Source organism: Thermobia domestica, chromosome 3 (genome assembly GCF_964235325.1).
Source record: "Thermobia domestica chromosome 3, izTheDome1.hap1.1, whole genome shotgun sequence".
Classification (NCBI taxonomy): Eukaryota; Metazoa; Arthropoda; class Insecta; order Zygentoma; family Lepismatidae; genus Thermobia; species Thermobia domestica.
The window spans coordinates 280745205-280761874 of record NC_137456.1 but is presented as its reverse complement, the minus strand read 5'-3'; the positions used below and the strand labels follow the sequence as shown (position 1 = coordinate 280761874).

General features: G+C 35.9%; 1 protein-coding gene across 3 annotated transcripts in view; it reads right to left on the bottom strand.

Moving 5' to 3' along the window:
* Window positions 1-16670, bottom strand: part of LOC145681092 (piRNA biogenesis protein EXD1-like) — a 49669-nt gene that overhangs the window by 23290 nt on the left and 9709 nt on the right. For 2 of the 3 annotated variants that reach the window (XM_081752474.1, XM_081752476.1), the window contains exons 2-5: window positions 14998-15202; window positions 11436-11606; window positions 10417-10517; window positions 6129-6401 (exon numbers count right to left, since the gene is read on the bottom strand). In XM_081752474.1, coding sequence (XP_081608600.1) covers window positions 6129-6401; window positions 10417-10517; window positions 11436-11606; window positions 14998-15181 — 729 coding nt within the window. In that variant the 5' untranslated portion in view covers window positions 15182-15202. The remainder of the gene's footprint in view (window positions 1-6128; window positions 6402-10416; window positions 10518-11435; window positions 11607-14997; window positions 15203-16670) is intronic. The other variant, XM_081752475.1, reaches the window with a different exon arrangement.

The window sequence follows — 16670 nt, the reverse complement described above, 5'->3', positions numbered from 1 at the left end:
GTTACCAAATCTACGTAGCTCTGGAACTCTATGACGAACAATGGCTAATAAGAAGTTGAGAACAATGTCTAACTTGGAAAGATATGTGGGACACGCCATAGACTAAATAGGAGAACAGTATTCCACTACAGGAGAAATCAAGGCCTTATAGTATGTGGCTACCGCAGTCAAATTTTTAATTTCGTGTAAATCTATACAACATTCCTGTTTTCTTTCTTTTCTCTTTCTTTCTTTTTCTTTTCTTTTTTTTGTAACAATAGTAATATGTCACTAAAGGTAAGCTTACTAACAAATATAACACCAAGATCATTATGTTCTTGTACATTTTAAACAATTATATTACCAATAGTGTAGTCGTGTTTGATACGATTTTTTTTTTTCCGAGAAATTTTAAGAGAAGTGCATTTATTGGGATTTAACCTCAAACGCCAAGACTTAAGCCAAGAAGCAAGTCGTGTGGGATCATTCTGAAGGTTAATAGAATCTTATAGTGTAGAGATTTCTCTGAAGAGTTTGCGATCATCAGCGAGTAGGAGAATGTTACCAGGTTGCGTTTGAAGACGAACGGAAAGATCATCTACTATTCAGAAGGAGAGTAAGGAACCAAGAACACTCCCTTGTGGAATACCAGTTTTCACTGACAAGGAACCGTAGGTATCTATCAGAATCCGATGTTCATGAAACTTTGTATATAGAGAGAGTACCTCGGGAAACTCGCACAGCCAAAATTGTAGCTGCAGTGTCCAAGACGTTGGGACACTAGGGCTCGAGAAAGATCAAAAGTGAAATGTGAGTACATTAAGGACATGGTGAGAAAATGCAAGTTTTTCTTGAAAACTAGTCATTGTAACGACATGAAATGAGCATACATGGATAGGAGATGGTAGATATGATCTGCTAAAAGTGATTTAAAAAAAAATATCCGCCATCTTGAAAGAGGTCATATTCAAGCTGGTTGGATTGGTGTAAATGATACGAGGGTCATGCCATGCATCAATTTAAACGTAAATAGAAACAAAAACCTGTTGGTGACGTCTGTTGTAGGATTACGTTTTTCCTGTGCTTCCGGTAGATGGTTTAGGCACAAGATGAGCAAATTGTATCTCATGACACTCGAGCAGATGCAGGTTACGGAGCGCTATGAGTGGGATCAGTGTAACTAGAAAAAGAGCGAAATATAATTTTAAAACTACATGATTTATATCAGAGTCAACATGTAATTGGTGTGGATGTGCTGATATGACGGGTTCAATCTTCATAATAATACCATTGTTGACATTAGCTTGTAACTATTTATTATATTTACATTAATTCACAGAAATCAGAACGTCATATCAGTTCACTCATAGTGCTTCATACCCTCCATCTGCTCGAGTGCCTTGAGATACCATTGCTCATTTTGTACCTAAACTACTCTACCAGATGCACAGGAATAACATAATCCCACAACAGACTTCACCAACAGGTTTTTGTTTCTATTTACGTTTAAATTGATGCATCGCATGACCCTCTTATCATTTACACCAATCCCACCAGCTTCAACATGGCCTCTTTCAAGATGGCGGATATTCTTTTTATCACTTTTAACAGATCATATCTACCATCTCCTATCCATGTATGCTCATTTCATGTCGTTACAATGACTAGTTTTCAAGAAAAACTTGCATTTTCTCACCATGTCCTTAATGTACTCACATTTCACTTTTGATCTTTCTCGAACCCTCGTGTCCCAACGTCTTGGACGCTGCAGCTAGAATTTTGGCTGTGCGAGTTTCTCGAGGTACTCTCTCTATATACGAAGTTTCATAGGGTCCCTTGTGAGAGAAAGATGGACGTATCATCAAAAATGACTACACTTTGTTGTCTATCTGAAAGATAGTTCGTATATGTTTTATGCATATTAAATCTGTTCGATCCGTTTTATCTTCAGCAAGGATTTTAACAGTTATTACGTTAACAAAACTTGTATAAGTTGGAGTCTCTTATCACGCCATGTTGTCAATGTGATGATTCATACATTGGTATGATTAAGAGGAATGTAACTTATAGTAATGGAACATATAAGAGATGCCAAGAATCAAGATTCTAGATGAGGATCAAATTTGATTAAGAGCAATCTTGATATGAACTGCGACTATGTCATTAATAGTTTTACTTTTAAAAAAAAATCTCAATGACGTTAAATCTTCTAAGTACCCCAATTATCTGTTTACGATCAAAGGCGCCATAAAAATGCAACTGCTCTATGTGTTCGGAATCTGGCCACATTTAAAACTTCGCAACGTTTATTCTTACATAATTACACGATGACTAGTTTTTAATACCTGTACGGTATTGTGTAAGTAGCTTCAAATATACATTTTGTGTGTGTTTAATATTTTATTTCGAGTTTTGCCAGAAACAGAACAGCAAGTTAACAACAGTAATTCAGAATTAAGAGTTTTTTCTTTCTTATAAATGGACAGATCTTAGTTTAGATTGAGAATTCTTTACGTTAATGTTTATCATTTTAAAGTTGGCTTAAGGTGATACCAGAAGCTTTCGAACGTATTCCAAGTAAACACAACGAGGGCACCTAATGAGTGAGTAAACTGTAACAAAACTGTGCCCAATTCTTTCCTTATACATTAGCTACTATACATCAATAACTACAGTAATCTACATTAATATGATGTTACCGTATAATAAAGACATTTTCCTAATTTACAATTTCAGAAGCTGATAGGCTTAGTCCTCCTCTCTGATATCCACGCAACAGCACCAAAATAATGGCAAAAACCAACTCTCTTGCCGACATCATCTATCTATCAACGTGTCCTTCTACGTTGTCTTTTGTCCAAAACTTCTCGAAGCAACTAAAATTTTTTCTTTTAAAAAAATAAACTAGCTGGAATGACCGTTCTTTGAACGGGGAGGATAAGTTTACGGAAAATATTTCAACCCCATCCTATGTGGCTGCAGAGGAAGTATTTTACCGTGACATTTCCGTTGATCAAATTTTTCATTGTAGTCGCAGTTAAAATGTGTTTAAAAGAAATGAAATAAGTAGTTGTTATGGAAATCAAGTAAACAATTAACCCATTGTCGTTAGATTTTACCCGACATGTTATCACTGGAATGTCGTTGCTAGGAGTGTCCTCTCTCTCTGGGAAATTCTCTTCGGGAAAACTAATGTGCTAAAAAACTAAGTTGGGTCATAACCCACATATGACAAAAAAAAAAAAAATAAAAATAAAAAAAAAATAAAAATAAAAATAAAAAATAAATAAATAAATAAAATAAAATAAAAAATAAAAAAATAAAGTCCCCACAGTTATGTTCTTCAGGCTAAAAGACATGCATGATTGATGAAAGTGAGATTGCGAAATTAAATTTGTTGTACTCTCCCACCGGGAATCGATCTCGGGTCCACGTGCACTAAAGATACACGCGCTAACCACTAGACCAGAAAAATGGGCTATGGTCCATTGTGTACCAAAAATCATCAAAATCGGTGATCTATTCAATTTGATTTATATAGATAACTCTATTTGTATAGATATAAATATTCAATTCCATTTTATTTATATAGATAATATTCAAAGCTCATTTCGACCTAACATGGATAGGAGCATGGCCTCCTTTTTTCTCTTTAATCTTAAAATATCAAGGTTGTAAAATTAAGAACATGATTTTTGCAGGTTAAAAAAAAGTAACTAAATCAAAATTCACGACCTACACCCACCCACCCACACATTATATATCGGATCCCACAGACAACAGAACACTGTTCTTCAGGTTAAAATAAAGCGAAAATTCTATACACTCTCCGGGGTCTCCTTCAGCTGCTATGAGGAATTGAAGGTTTCACTATGGCAATGTCCCATATTAATTTGGAATTACTAGCATTGCTCTGCGAATTCATCAAGCAGTTGCATCTATTATTACGCTACTAAGTTGTGCTAGTATCATCTTGTATCGACTTGCCATCTGGAGAGGATCAATGTAACTATTTGATGGATTGGTAGATCTACTCTACGACTTTATCTTTGACGTTGCCACATTGTGCAATTCGCGTCTCCAAACGAGGACCCGAAAGGTATACAATTATATATATTTGCTTTATTTTGATTTGTAGAATGGTGCTCTGTAGTCCGTGAGCTCTTTTTTTAGAAATACAAAATGGTAGAAATGCCCCAAAAACATCTGATTAGAGAAAACTATTAGCTTCAGCTTGATCGATTGCCTTGTGACTGATCTCAAATAAGCCATATTTGGCGACATTCTGAGGCAAATACGGTGCAGTCGCACTGGATAGCAACTGAATATGAGAGTAGTGTACAGATTTTTAACAGGTGAGTACGGGGAAAAATACCATTAGATCGATTCAATGCACCGAAGTCTTTATTCGAATTCTAGAACGATTATAGCTATATATCACATCAAGCTTTGACCTCTGAGAACTGACCAACAGGGTAAAAGGAGGAGTAAAATATGCAAAGAACTTATTAGGATCACGCACTTGGACTTTTACAATTGAAGGGTAAGGGGGAAAAAACAAGGAATGTCCATGTGCGTGCTTTGTCCAACCTGTTGGTGACTCATGGTACTATTTGACTGTATAGGCCATGCATGCGTAGATGTAGAAATATCCATTAAAAAGGGGCAAAAAATTTGACTAACCCTATTCTTTTTACGCTGTTTTCAATATTAAAACGCCGTTTTCTCGAAAATGCAATTTTGTGACATTCCTTCTTTTTTCCCCTTACCCTTCAATTGTGCTGTTAGTATGTCCGTCCGTTACTCTACACGATAACCTGACCCAAAGCTAATTTTTATACTCTTTTTTTGAAGACAGCTGAAGTGATTATCCTGACCGAGTTCATTAATGAAGTTAATTCGTTAACATAAAGTTAATCCATAGCAGTGACTATCTGTATCCCATATCGCATAGAGGTAAGACGTGATCCTATTTACTGCCTTTACCAGAGTTTATTACTATATGAAAAATTTTATAATAATATTCCTATTAAATTAAGGCTTTTTTTCTGAAGAAAGAAAGGAAAAAAAAAAAACATGACTTAGGTCCTTTCTGCAATCATCGATTCAATGCATTTTGGAACAACTACCCTGGAGATGGGAAAATGAAAGGCTAATTCAATATAGTGGAAGCAGTGCAAGTGACCGGTTCTCCAGTAAAGTCAAACCTACATAAATGAATTTCTGGAGCCAGAAGCCAGAGTTTGTATATGTCTAAAATGATTTCCATTACAGTGGACTCTTTTTAATTCGAAGTCCAAGGGGACACGAAAAAACTTCGAATTATCCAAAATTCGAATTATCCAACAACATTCATTTTCATATATATAACAACAAAGAAACCAAAGTACCGTGCATCAAAAACATATTCATATGGTGTAGACTTTACCTTTAAAGCAGCTTATTATTTGCGTGATCGAATACCGCAAACTAACAAACGACATTGACTTCACATAATTCAAGCTACGTGTACAATGAAAAATATATTTATGTACAACACTACAACATACATTGAATAGCCCAAACAATTAAACACCAGTAACAATTTGAATATTCTGTTCTCACTTTTAAGAAGTCGTAAACGTCATTTGCTTGAATTTGATTGTTTTTGTACGTTCAATAAATCTTGAATTTCATGTATTGCGTGAAATGCGATACTAATAACATTTGGTTGACTTTATCAATAATTCATCTTAAATTTTCAACCAATTCTGAAACAAAATCAGACTGCCACACATTCTCTATCTTTACTTCTTCCCCACTTTCATCTGTATCATTACATAGATTTTCTGTATTACTCTTCCCTATGGCTGCATCTGGATAACTGAAAACACGTTAAAGCTGTCTTTCTCTGTTTACATCTGTCCAACATTAAAAATTTTCAACTGTATTTACTTCGAATTATCCAAAACATAGGTTCAGAAGTTCGATTTATCCACGAATTTTTACTGTTGTTTTCAATACAGTTTTCAAGGGGAATGGACTTCTGTTCGAATTATCCAATATTTCGAATTATCCAAGTTCGAATTAACGAGACTCCGCTGTAATTTTATCTGCTACCAGGCAAAGAACCTGCATTTCAATTAATTTTTATATTCTCTCGAACTTACCTGAGTGTCGAATACGTTACGAAGGGTAACTTTAAACTTATGATATAAGCAGTCAGATACTAATCTGCAATCATGAAACACTTTCACTATCTTCTCATCCTGGAAGATGTCTCGCAGTCCTTTATCAAATATTTCCTCCCCAAGCTCAAGGACATCAAACATCAGCACGTGCTTGGAAGTGGCAATATTCACCCAACATAATCTTCCAGTGCGACCAACGATCACTCCTTCCAAAGCAACTCCTATTACAGATTCACTCTTGGCCTCTGCAACCTAAGATACGTATTTATCAGATACCACTATCATCATTTGTGAAAAAATTTAAACTAACTATTTGTATTCAACAAATAAATTATTTACTCGTTTATTTACAATAGCAATTTACATATATATATATATTTTCAAATTTCTCTACCACTCACACACTTAATACTAATTATAACAGCATAGTTGCCAGCAAAAGTATCTACCTTTCCAAATATATTATATTTAATTATAGATATTTTCCACTGGAAACATCAACTATCAAATATGGAAAGGGGGCTGGCCTATGAAAGGTATCAGTGAAAATCAATAAGTAACACAACATTTTATATACAAGAGTAATCGGTAACACATCGAAAATATATACACAAGATGAAGGTTCATAATAAAGCTACTTTTTAACTCATCAGCCATGTCTCTCAACACATTTCTCCATCGTGGCGCAAGCTTCAAAATACATTTTATATACAAGAGTAATCGGTAACACATCGAAAATATATACACAAGATGAAGGTTCATAATAAAGCTACTTTTTAACTCATCAGCCATGTCTCTCAACACATTTCTCCATCGTGGCGCAAGCTTCAAAATACGCTGCTCAAAGAAGTCTATCTTCTTGGTGTATTGCCATCTACACACAACTGATTGGACTTGATTGTCGGAATTGAAACATTGGCTGGCCAAGAATTTCTTCATCGGGCCAAAAGCATTATAGTCTGAAGTGCCAGATAAGGACTGTACGGGAGTGCTTCAGCACGTCACACACAAATTTCTCGGGTTTCTTACGAGAGTAACACGGCGGCCTGCCTTGTCATGAATGAGTTTGACATTTCTAGCACTAATATTAGGGTGCTTGTCGGAGGTACACACAATGCTAACTAACTAACTAACTAACTAACTCTATGGCCTATGGAACCCGGAGGTTCAGTGCCGCGTTCACAAAAGCTCTCCACTGACTTCTATCCTTAGCCAATTGGATCCAGTTTCTACTTTGTATTCCTATCTCTGCGAGATCCATCTTAATATTATCCTCCCATCTGCGCCTAGGTCTTCCTAATGGTCGTTTTCCTATGGGTCTACCAGTCAAGACTTTGAAAGCGTTTCTACTTTCTTCCATTCTAGCTACATGACCTGCCCACCTAAGCATCCTAGACTTGACGACCCTAACAATGTTGGGTAAACCGTATAAACTATGTAGTTCCTCGTTATGAAGCTTCCTCGTACTAGTGACCATGCATTTTCCTTGCTCAGGGACCTCCACACAATGCACCTTTGCCAATTTCCTTTTATACGATGCAGCATTCACAGTGGTCTGCGTGTTAGAAAATCAACCGGTAGAACCCTTCCATATCCCAGGATACAACCACTAGCACTTTCTTTACAGATTTAGTCACCTTATACTTCTTCTTTGGTAGGGAATCGGTAAGTTTCTATTCCATGAATGCTCCCCTTGTGTCAGGCGTTAGTGGTATGTCCAGGACTAGTCACCTCTAACGATATCTTCCAGAAAAGCATGTCTTGCAACGTACCGTGCCAGATTCTTCACCATTGCATCATTCCCTGTCCCTTATGGATGTCCGAGGTTCTCTGGCCTCCATCGAGAAATTTTAGTATATGATACACCACATAATACAATGTTCCGTACGAAATATTGAAAGTGGTCGACAATGTTCGAAATGGATTCGCTGGTCATTATGTATTGCCTCTTGAACAGCCATTACTTACTGTTCGCTTAATGCTATTACTGGACGCCTGGCAAGTGGCAAATCTACAAGGTTCATAGAAACCCTTTGCAAAGAATTTGCACCACCTGGAGATGTTGCTACGGTTCATACAGTTCTCCCCATACATGTACATTATTTCCAAAAGATTTCACTTAAGTTTTGTCTTTCTTTCCTCTTCCCCCTATAATACATCTCTTTGCTTTTTAGAAATAGACGACTATAACACAGGCGCCACCACTGATCAGCAGATCACGCTTCTGCCGCCAGGGGTATATCTGATCGAGAAACAGCCCACTAGAGTGCGAACTTCAAAGTACCAGGTTATCATAAAATAAGTATCGCTGTTCAGAGAACTCTGGATACGTAGCCACTCGACAGAATGCAACCAAACTTGGTAGGAGCATATTTGGGAACATGCAGAAGCGATTGATGTAAAAAACAAAATTAGTTCCAATTTCCGCTACCAGAGGTAATTGTGGCGCTGTACAACGTCATGCAAGTGCAGCGTGGAAGAAGAACGCCACTAGTGATGCTAAATGATAAGAAAGACTGTAATTACCTCTCCAGGCGCTTGCTCCCGCCTGCATGTGTTTGTGATACGGGTTTCAGGGCCACTATGTGCCAGAAGTGAATTGATGATCCGATATTTGCTTCTTTTTTCTTCCCACACTCTTTGTGTTCTGTTCAAGGGGTCCCGGGTTCGATTACCGGTGAAAACACGTGAGTCGGATTCCACGTTATGCTGTAGGACTCGTTCTTAGAACGTCATCATCATCTCATACCGTACTAGTGACCATGCATTTTCCTTGCTCAGGGACCTCCACACAATCATCATCGCTACACCACGGGGTTATTAATAGGAGTACAAATCATTACCACGCGTCGCACTGGGGCATAATTACAGCCTTTCTTTCATTGAATATCAATATCATTTGTCTTCCATACCACACTCACCGTACTTAACACTGAATAGAAACAATATAGCCTCTGGAGGCGATTGATTGATTTGGAGTTTTACGTCCCGTTCAGCAGCGAGGCTATATGAGACGTGGACCTACTGATTAACGTGGAATCCGAACCACATGAGCTCCCACCGGGAATCGAACCCGGCCTCTGGAGGCGAGAATTCACACTAATCTTTTCCTGGAATTTTGAAGGGAACTTGCATTTTAGGGACCACAGGAAAGACTAACCTTTAACTTCGTATTTGTAAGATATCCAAGAATTTTAAAGAGACGCTTCAGTTCAAAAAGCCCCTTCCCTGTAAATCCGCCACTAACCACAGGATATTAATAACATTAGTAATCAATGCCACGAGACCCACAGGAGGGGTATTATAGCCTTTCTTATCATTTAGCATCACTAATGTTGATTTTCTTCCAGGCTGCACTTACTTGGTGTTGTACAGCGCCACAATTACCTCTGGTGGTGAAAATTGGAACTAATTTTGTTTTGAGGTGTACCACGATGGCCTTTACTTTGGACGCTCCTCAACTTTCATTGTAAGTTGACGCAGACTAAAATATTGCAAAACTTTTAACTCACCCTCTTAATTTATAGAAGTTGATATCTTGTTTGTTGGATTGTGATTCTGCTTTACGATCGTAAGTACTGTCATAAGGGTGGGACTTACTATTCAAAAATGAAATGAAATGAAATCTTTTTGTTTTACGTCCCACGCTTATGCCGGCTAGGCTAAAGGAGACGGTAATGATAATAAATGAAGGAAATGGTGGAATGAGAAAAGTGGGGAGTAAACGGAAGAACCCCGAGAAAATCCACACAAACGGTGTTTGTCCATCACAAAGCTCACTTGGCGCAAGCTGAGACTACTATTTAAGTCTAATCCGAACCATTACATGGTTTTGTATCTGTTGCGTCTTGATCACAACACGGTTAAAATACTGCACCGGAAACAAATGCTCTAGTTTTGATGTCACAAGAGACCCTCTTGCTTTTTCGCTGAAAAATTCTGACACAAACAATGTGTTTTAACTTGACTTTTGAAAGCAAGCATCAATATAATTTAATGAAAATTAATATTGATTTTAAGGCAGGCGCTGCTACCACAGAACACACGACATCTCAACTTGTGGGAAAGTGTTTCAATCAGCCACGAACAATTTCATGCAGCTTGAAAAGGAATATACTTGCCTTTAAAGACTTGAGACATGTTAAAATACAAAATAACTTCAATATAACTTCTGATGGGCTTCAATAAGAATTAATATATAGACAGAGATAATACTAGTAAACAATTCACATACTTATAAATACGCCGGAACCAAGTTATCACTTACCAGTTCATTAAGTTTCTCACTCATAACATCTATAACTATGTAATTCTCACACAAGGCAGACAATTCACGAAATTTGTCTTTCGAAATCAACAGACTGTCATCTGAAAAAAAAAGAAAGAAAAAATTATTGTTAAATGTAGTGATTCCAGAAAATCATGAATAATAAAAGATACTGTTTTGTAAGTATTCTTTTAAAAAGGTTATGTTATGTATGTACTCATTTAAAATGTGGTTTTATACGCATTCATTTAACTCAGAAACTATTCGATATATTTCAATGAAAACTTCCCTAATGTGGCTATTTTAATTTCAGTATGTCTCTTAACTACCTATTATCAACTCCGATTACATGAAACCGATCACGCTAACTATAGAACAAGGTGTAAAAAATCGAATAACAATTTAGTTTTTTTTTTTTTTTTTTTTAACTGAAATGAAATCTTCAACATCCTACAGTTTTGCCCTTTAGGCTAATTAGGAAAGAGATGATTAACGAAAATGAATGATTGTGGAAGATCTGGTGGAATGTGAATAAGGGAGGAACCAGCTGGTGGAATGTGAATGAGGGAGGAACCAGAATTCCAAGGAAACTACTAATACGCTGCTGTCCACCACTCACATCGCCTGGGGTCACCCTTCGCACTGGGGATGAACGCTCTACAACTGAGAGATCATCAAACTGTTTTTGATAAAATAGAAAGTTCACAGACGAACAACATGATGGACAAGCCGTAAAAGCTATCAAGATGTATATGCTGGCCAATGCTTTGTTTACAAAGTTACTTGGAATTCTGAACATACCGTCTGGAAATGAGCAGATCTGTTGTCACCAATAGTTCCAAATTACTTGATTTAATCACAGTTTCAACATTTTCTTTTAAAAAAATCTCTTCAGTTTACAATTTAAAAAGCAGAGGTACTTTTTAAAATTGTATTTATTTATTTATTTACTTATTATTATTATTATTATTATTATTATTATTATTATTATTATTATTATTATTATTATTATTACTTACCAAGATTATCTTCGCTGGCTGGCAGTTTAGGCATGCGTCTCACTCTTATCATTGCATCAATATTAGGAATACCTATAGGCTTTGGAATAACAACTGGTTTCATAATACTTGGATCTTTCTTCGGAATTATCTCCTTCGTTGGCGTTATTGACACCGCTTCCAGCATTCGCACTACAAATATATTATCAATCAATATACTACTACATTATTCTTCTTTGTTACACTAGCATCATGTTAGTCAAGTGCAGTTAATCTTGTAAATCCAGCCTCCTACATTTATGTTACTTAAAGCTAACTTAATTTCCAACCGCATCCAAGTATTTGTCTCAGAAGGCTGTAGCCCATGGCAGCTGAAAATTAGTTCCACGGTTTGAAAATACATGATACTTGTATTAATATATGAAGGTGTTTATTACAAAGAAAGAAAGAATATTTTTAGTGGACAATTAAAGAATTACTCCCCAGATAAATTTTGGTACTACATTATTTTGAGAACAAAATAAAAGGCAAATTTAAAATGTGAAAAAAAAAAAAGAGAGAGAGAGAGAGAGAGTAGTGACACTCTCTCTATCATAAAAATCACATTTAATTAATTCCAATACTGCTTTGGAATGAGGCCAGTGCTATGTAGCCTACAAAGTGTTTGTCTGAGCCTTTAAAAATTCAATTTATGATTTTCTGTGTGTGTTTCAAGCCAAGTTAAGGGGTGCGGCTTTCCCACGCTGTGAGATCGCCATGTAATGCTAAAAATTCCGTACCACGCTTTTAGACCGTCCCCACTGAGTTTTTCTTACTATTAATAAAAATATCGTTCGGTGTCATCTTCGTTCATTGAAGTGTATTTTGATAAATTATATGCTCTAACTTGGTCATTTTGTGGGACAATTGTTCCTAATCAAAATAAAATGCATATTAAATACCTTAATCACCTTCCCTCCGCCCCCAAGCATGAGTGTGCAAATCTTGTGGGCAGCGGAGGACTACATTTTGCGCAACTAGCAGCAGTGAGTCGCGCCATTACCATCTTCTGGGTTAGCAGCGACAAGGCGATTCGGAAAACATTATACGATGAAAGTTCAACATAATCTGCAAAAATCGTAATTTATATCGCGTAGCGGTGGTTCTTACATATATAACTAAGTGCAATGTTTTGAAAATGCTATATATTTATTCGAAGTTTGGTAGTGTTACTTGGAATCTAAATTTATTACTTCATGGCGCGTAAAACGAACTTCATCCAAGCAAAAATTGCGTTGGTCAACGAAAATCTAATGTCTGAATAAGTAAGAAGAAAACGTTTTGGAATATCTTCCAGCACGATCTTTTAATGACAATGTAAATCACTGGAACTACAATGTGAAGTGCAATTCGTTATATTATCGTGAAAGCTGGCTATCGTCTCCTATCCGGACTCCGGATATTGAAAAATGAAATTGAAAAATTAAAATATCAAAATATATATCAATATGTTACCCAATAACATATTTTTAACCAAAGTGTGTGTGTGTGAGTCTTGTGATGACACGTGTACCGTGTAAGTATAGTAGCCTCTTAAAAGATAGCTCTTAAGGAACTGAGGCTCAATATATATAAATCAAAGTGAAATTCCTTTTGGTTATTTTTAATTTAGTTAATATGTGTGCATATTAATTATTTAAATTGTTTGTTAGTGCATTAATGTTTTCTGGGTTTATATTTTGAATATGTTTGTCCGTATAAAATGACACGACTGATATTTTATACTGACAAGCGCATTAAGTGATTATATGGTATGTTTCGAAAACGTCGTCACATATTTTCAATAATAGGTTCGAATCCTAAGTCAATATTTCTCACCGGTATAAACAGTGTATAACTCCACCAGCCAATGCTAGATGGTCCCCGTACAACTTCTGGGACTTCTCACTGAACTAAATGAGACAAACATACACCGAACCTTTCTGCTACAGCAACAGGGTCCGAATATGAGACTAAATATTATCTGTTATTGAAATGTTGCTCAGAACAGAGGCAATATGGGAAACCGAACCTACCGCTTATAAAATAACTGCCCGAACCAAAAACAAAACCTTCAGGTTGTAAAACAAGCGTCTAAACGGGAGACAGTAACCGAAACTCATTAATTTCGGTTACTATATATATATGTTTCTTCCATTTATCATGTACTGACCGTGATGTATTTCTCAATTTTACAAAACGTAACTAAACTTCTAGAACTTTATTCCATAATATTTTTAAGTTCTAAGATACTACACTTTACAGCAGTGTTTATTGAACTTAGTGAACTATATAAACTTTACAAATTTTATACTGCCTTTTATTTTACTATTATTTTGAAAAGAAAAAAAACGCACATTTTATTTGAAATGATTCTTAAAGGGATTAAATACTTTGAATATTTTTTCAGACAAATGTCGGCAGAGCTTCTCTATTACATTGTTCATGGAAATAAAAATTATGCATCTCACAACTAATGCTTTGGAAACAGGTCATATACGGCGCTATAGTAGAGCACACAGCCAATCAGTGGATCAGTTCAATACACACTGCTGCACGTCATGAATTGTAAAATCCTATATGCTATGATTCATGACGAGCAGCATGAATTGTGGAATAAAGTACTTTGAACGGAACATTTAGTATTGAAGGCAGCTTCTGGTTTTGCCACATGTGAGTTGTTAACAATGCGTCGTTAATGTCGTGTTGACATTTCTTCTCGCGTCAAATGACGGCTTTGTCGCAACTGATAGCGATCCTTGACGCGCTACTGTGCATGAAAGCACACCAATCTGGAAGTGGCCTTGCTTCTGAAAGGTCTGTTCATCAACATTTAAGCTTCGGTTCATTAGTTAAGGTAACAGGGATCCACTTGTGTCCCATTGTTGGCACCCAGCTCAAGCACTGCAATAAACTGATCACATTGGCACTAAACAAAACACTATCATCGGATACCATGGTCAGGTGCTCCAGATATTCTATGCTGAAGGGCCTCACACATTTATGGATCTTTCCTATCGACAAGGTTTTATATAACTTGGAGGTAGCACAGTTAGGAACTAAGACATATTCATATGACCTAAATGGATCCTCTTTCTGATTGGAGTGTCCACTAATACGTTTCCGATACACATACATTCTGATTTATATATATATATATATATATATATATATATATATATATATATATATATATATATATATATATATATATATATATATTAATACCCAAAATTCCCTGATGTCAATATTTGGAAAAATGTGAGGGACACACTAGCAACAAGTCTATGATCCCTAAGTTATGATCTGCGTAGCAAGATCTATTAATGGCTATTCTTATCCCAAGGTACTGGGTAGTCATTCCAACATTAGAAATATATCCCATTGTATTTCGCCGTTCAGCATATTATGTGCCTCACGTTTATCTGACATTACACAATCCCAATTTTTTCCTAAAGTTTCATTAAATACAAGAATGCACAAATACTCTTCAGAACCTTTGGGATCTTAATAGAATCCATTATGAGACTATCTAAACATACTAATTAAAAAAAAAATAACTTACCGCTTTGAATTTCATTCTTATAGAAGTTAATGAGCCCATTGAGAGCTTTCCCAGATGGTTGCTGAGTAACCTTCCTCAACGTTATTCTTGTTCTCGCTTCATCGATAAAATGAACTATCCCCTCGTAGGAGCCTGTCTCTGTTACTATAATAACTGTATCGTCCTTATTAATATTTGAATCCATGACTACGTTACGTATCTGAAACTAAACATGCAATTATTATACATAAAATAAGGTACTTATCTGGCGTACGAATTATTTCTACTAAAGGACAATGATTTCGGTGTAATTACTTTTCGCACCGTATTACATAAACCTTTCGTATTTTAAAATATTTCACAATGTTTGAAAGAAGCTAAGCATTAATCATTTATAAAAACACCAACAAATCTGTGTGAATCTGCCACAACAAGTAAGTGTAGAAAGGATCAGTATTTTTGGGATAATAACAGCAATATAAATGGCAGCCAGTTACTTCATTCTCAAGGTACTGTGGACCACAAGGAGGCTCCAGATTCTCCTACAAGAGCCGAAGTCATTGCCCTTTAACATAACAGTTTATATGTCAGATGAGTGCACTACTTTATATATAAAAGCATATAATATAACATTACTCAATTATTAATTTGATGTCCTAAGCATAATGCAATCATCATCATAGGTATTCTGTCATTACGAGTAGGTCACTTGCTGCAGATGAGAAACTACCGTTCTCCACGGTCTTCAGCTAACCTTCATCTTCACATATGATTTTTCTATTTTGATACCGTCCAACAACTGTAGCCTCCTTCGCCCCCTTCCTCTTTCCTGCCATCATATCCTCTATCACGTCCCTCATGATACAAATTCCTTCTCAGTCAATGTCTCAACCAGTTTCTCTTTCTTTTTTCAATTACATCTAAAATTGTTCTCTCTCCCACCAGTACCTGTTTCCTCCCCTCAGTTTCCCGTTTGACCCAGCTAATTCTCTTAATTTTTTCCCACACCTACGTTCCGAAAGCTTCCAGTACTTTTTTCATCGCTTGTGTGTAACGTTCATCTTTCTGCCCCATACAGTACAATACAAATACAGTTATCGTAAATTATAGGAATAACCTTCAGAATACTCATTTCATCAAATGTGAAATAAATAAATAGAGAAAATATTAACTGACAATATTGAATTTCAAAATAATATTTCTTTGATACACGAATTATAATCATGTCCAACATCAACCAGGAGTTACACCTCTGATTTATATATATATATATATATATATATATATATATATATATATATATATATATATATATATATAGTTGGCAATTTGAAGAATGCAGTTTTGTTCAATTGACTTATTCAGTTTAACATTTTTTTAGGTACCCAGTTGCTGTAAATTATCATCAGTTCTTTTATAGACTTGGCATAAATTTTGTGTAGTTTCCTATCTTGAAATAAATTGATATATTCGTTTAAAGCTTCTTTACTTGTTGCAAGTGATCATACTTCCCTTTTGTTCATTTGATATTCCTAAACATTTTGAAAAATCTTCAATAAAAAAAATCGAGAAATTGTACCACTGACAAAAGCAGAATAGAGATGGCGTGCAAAATGGAAACAAAGACAGACAGAAGAGGCGCTTCGGTGGCAGGTACGTTGGAAACAAAAGCACTTGATACAAGAGCGTATACA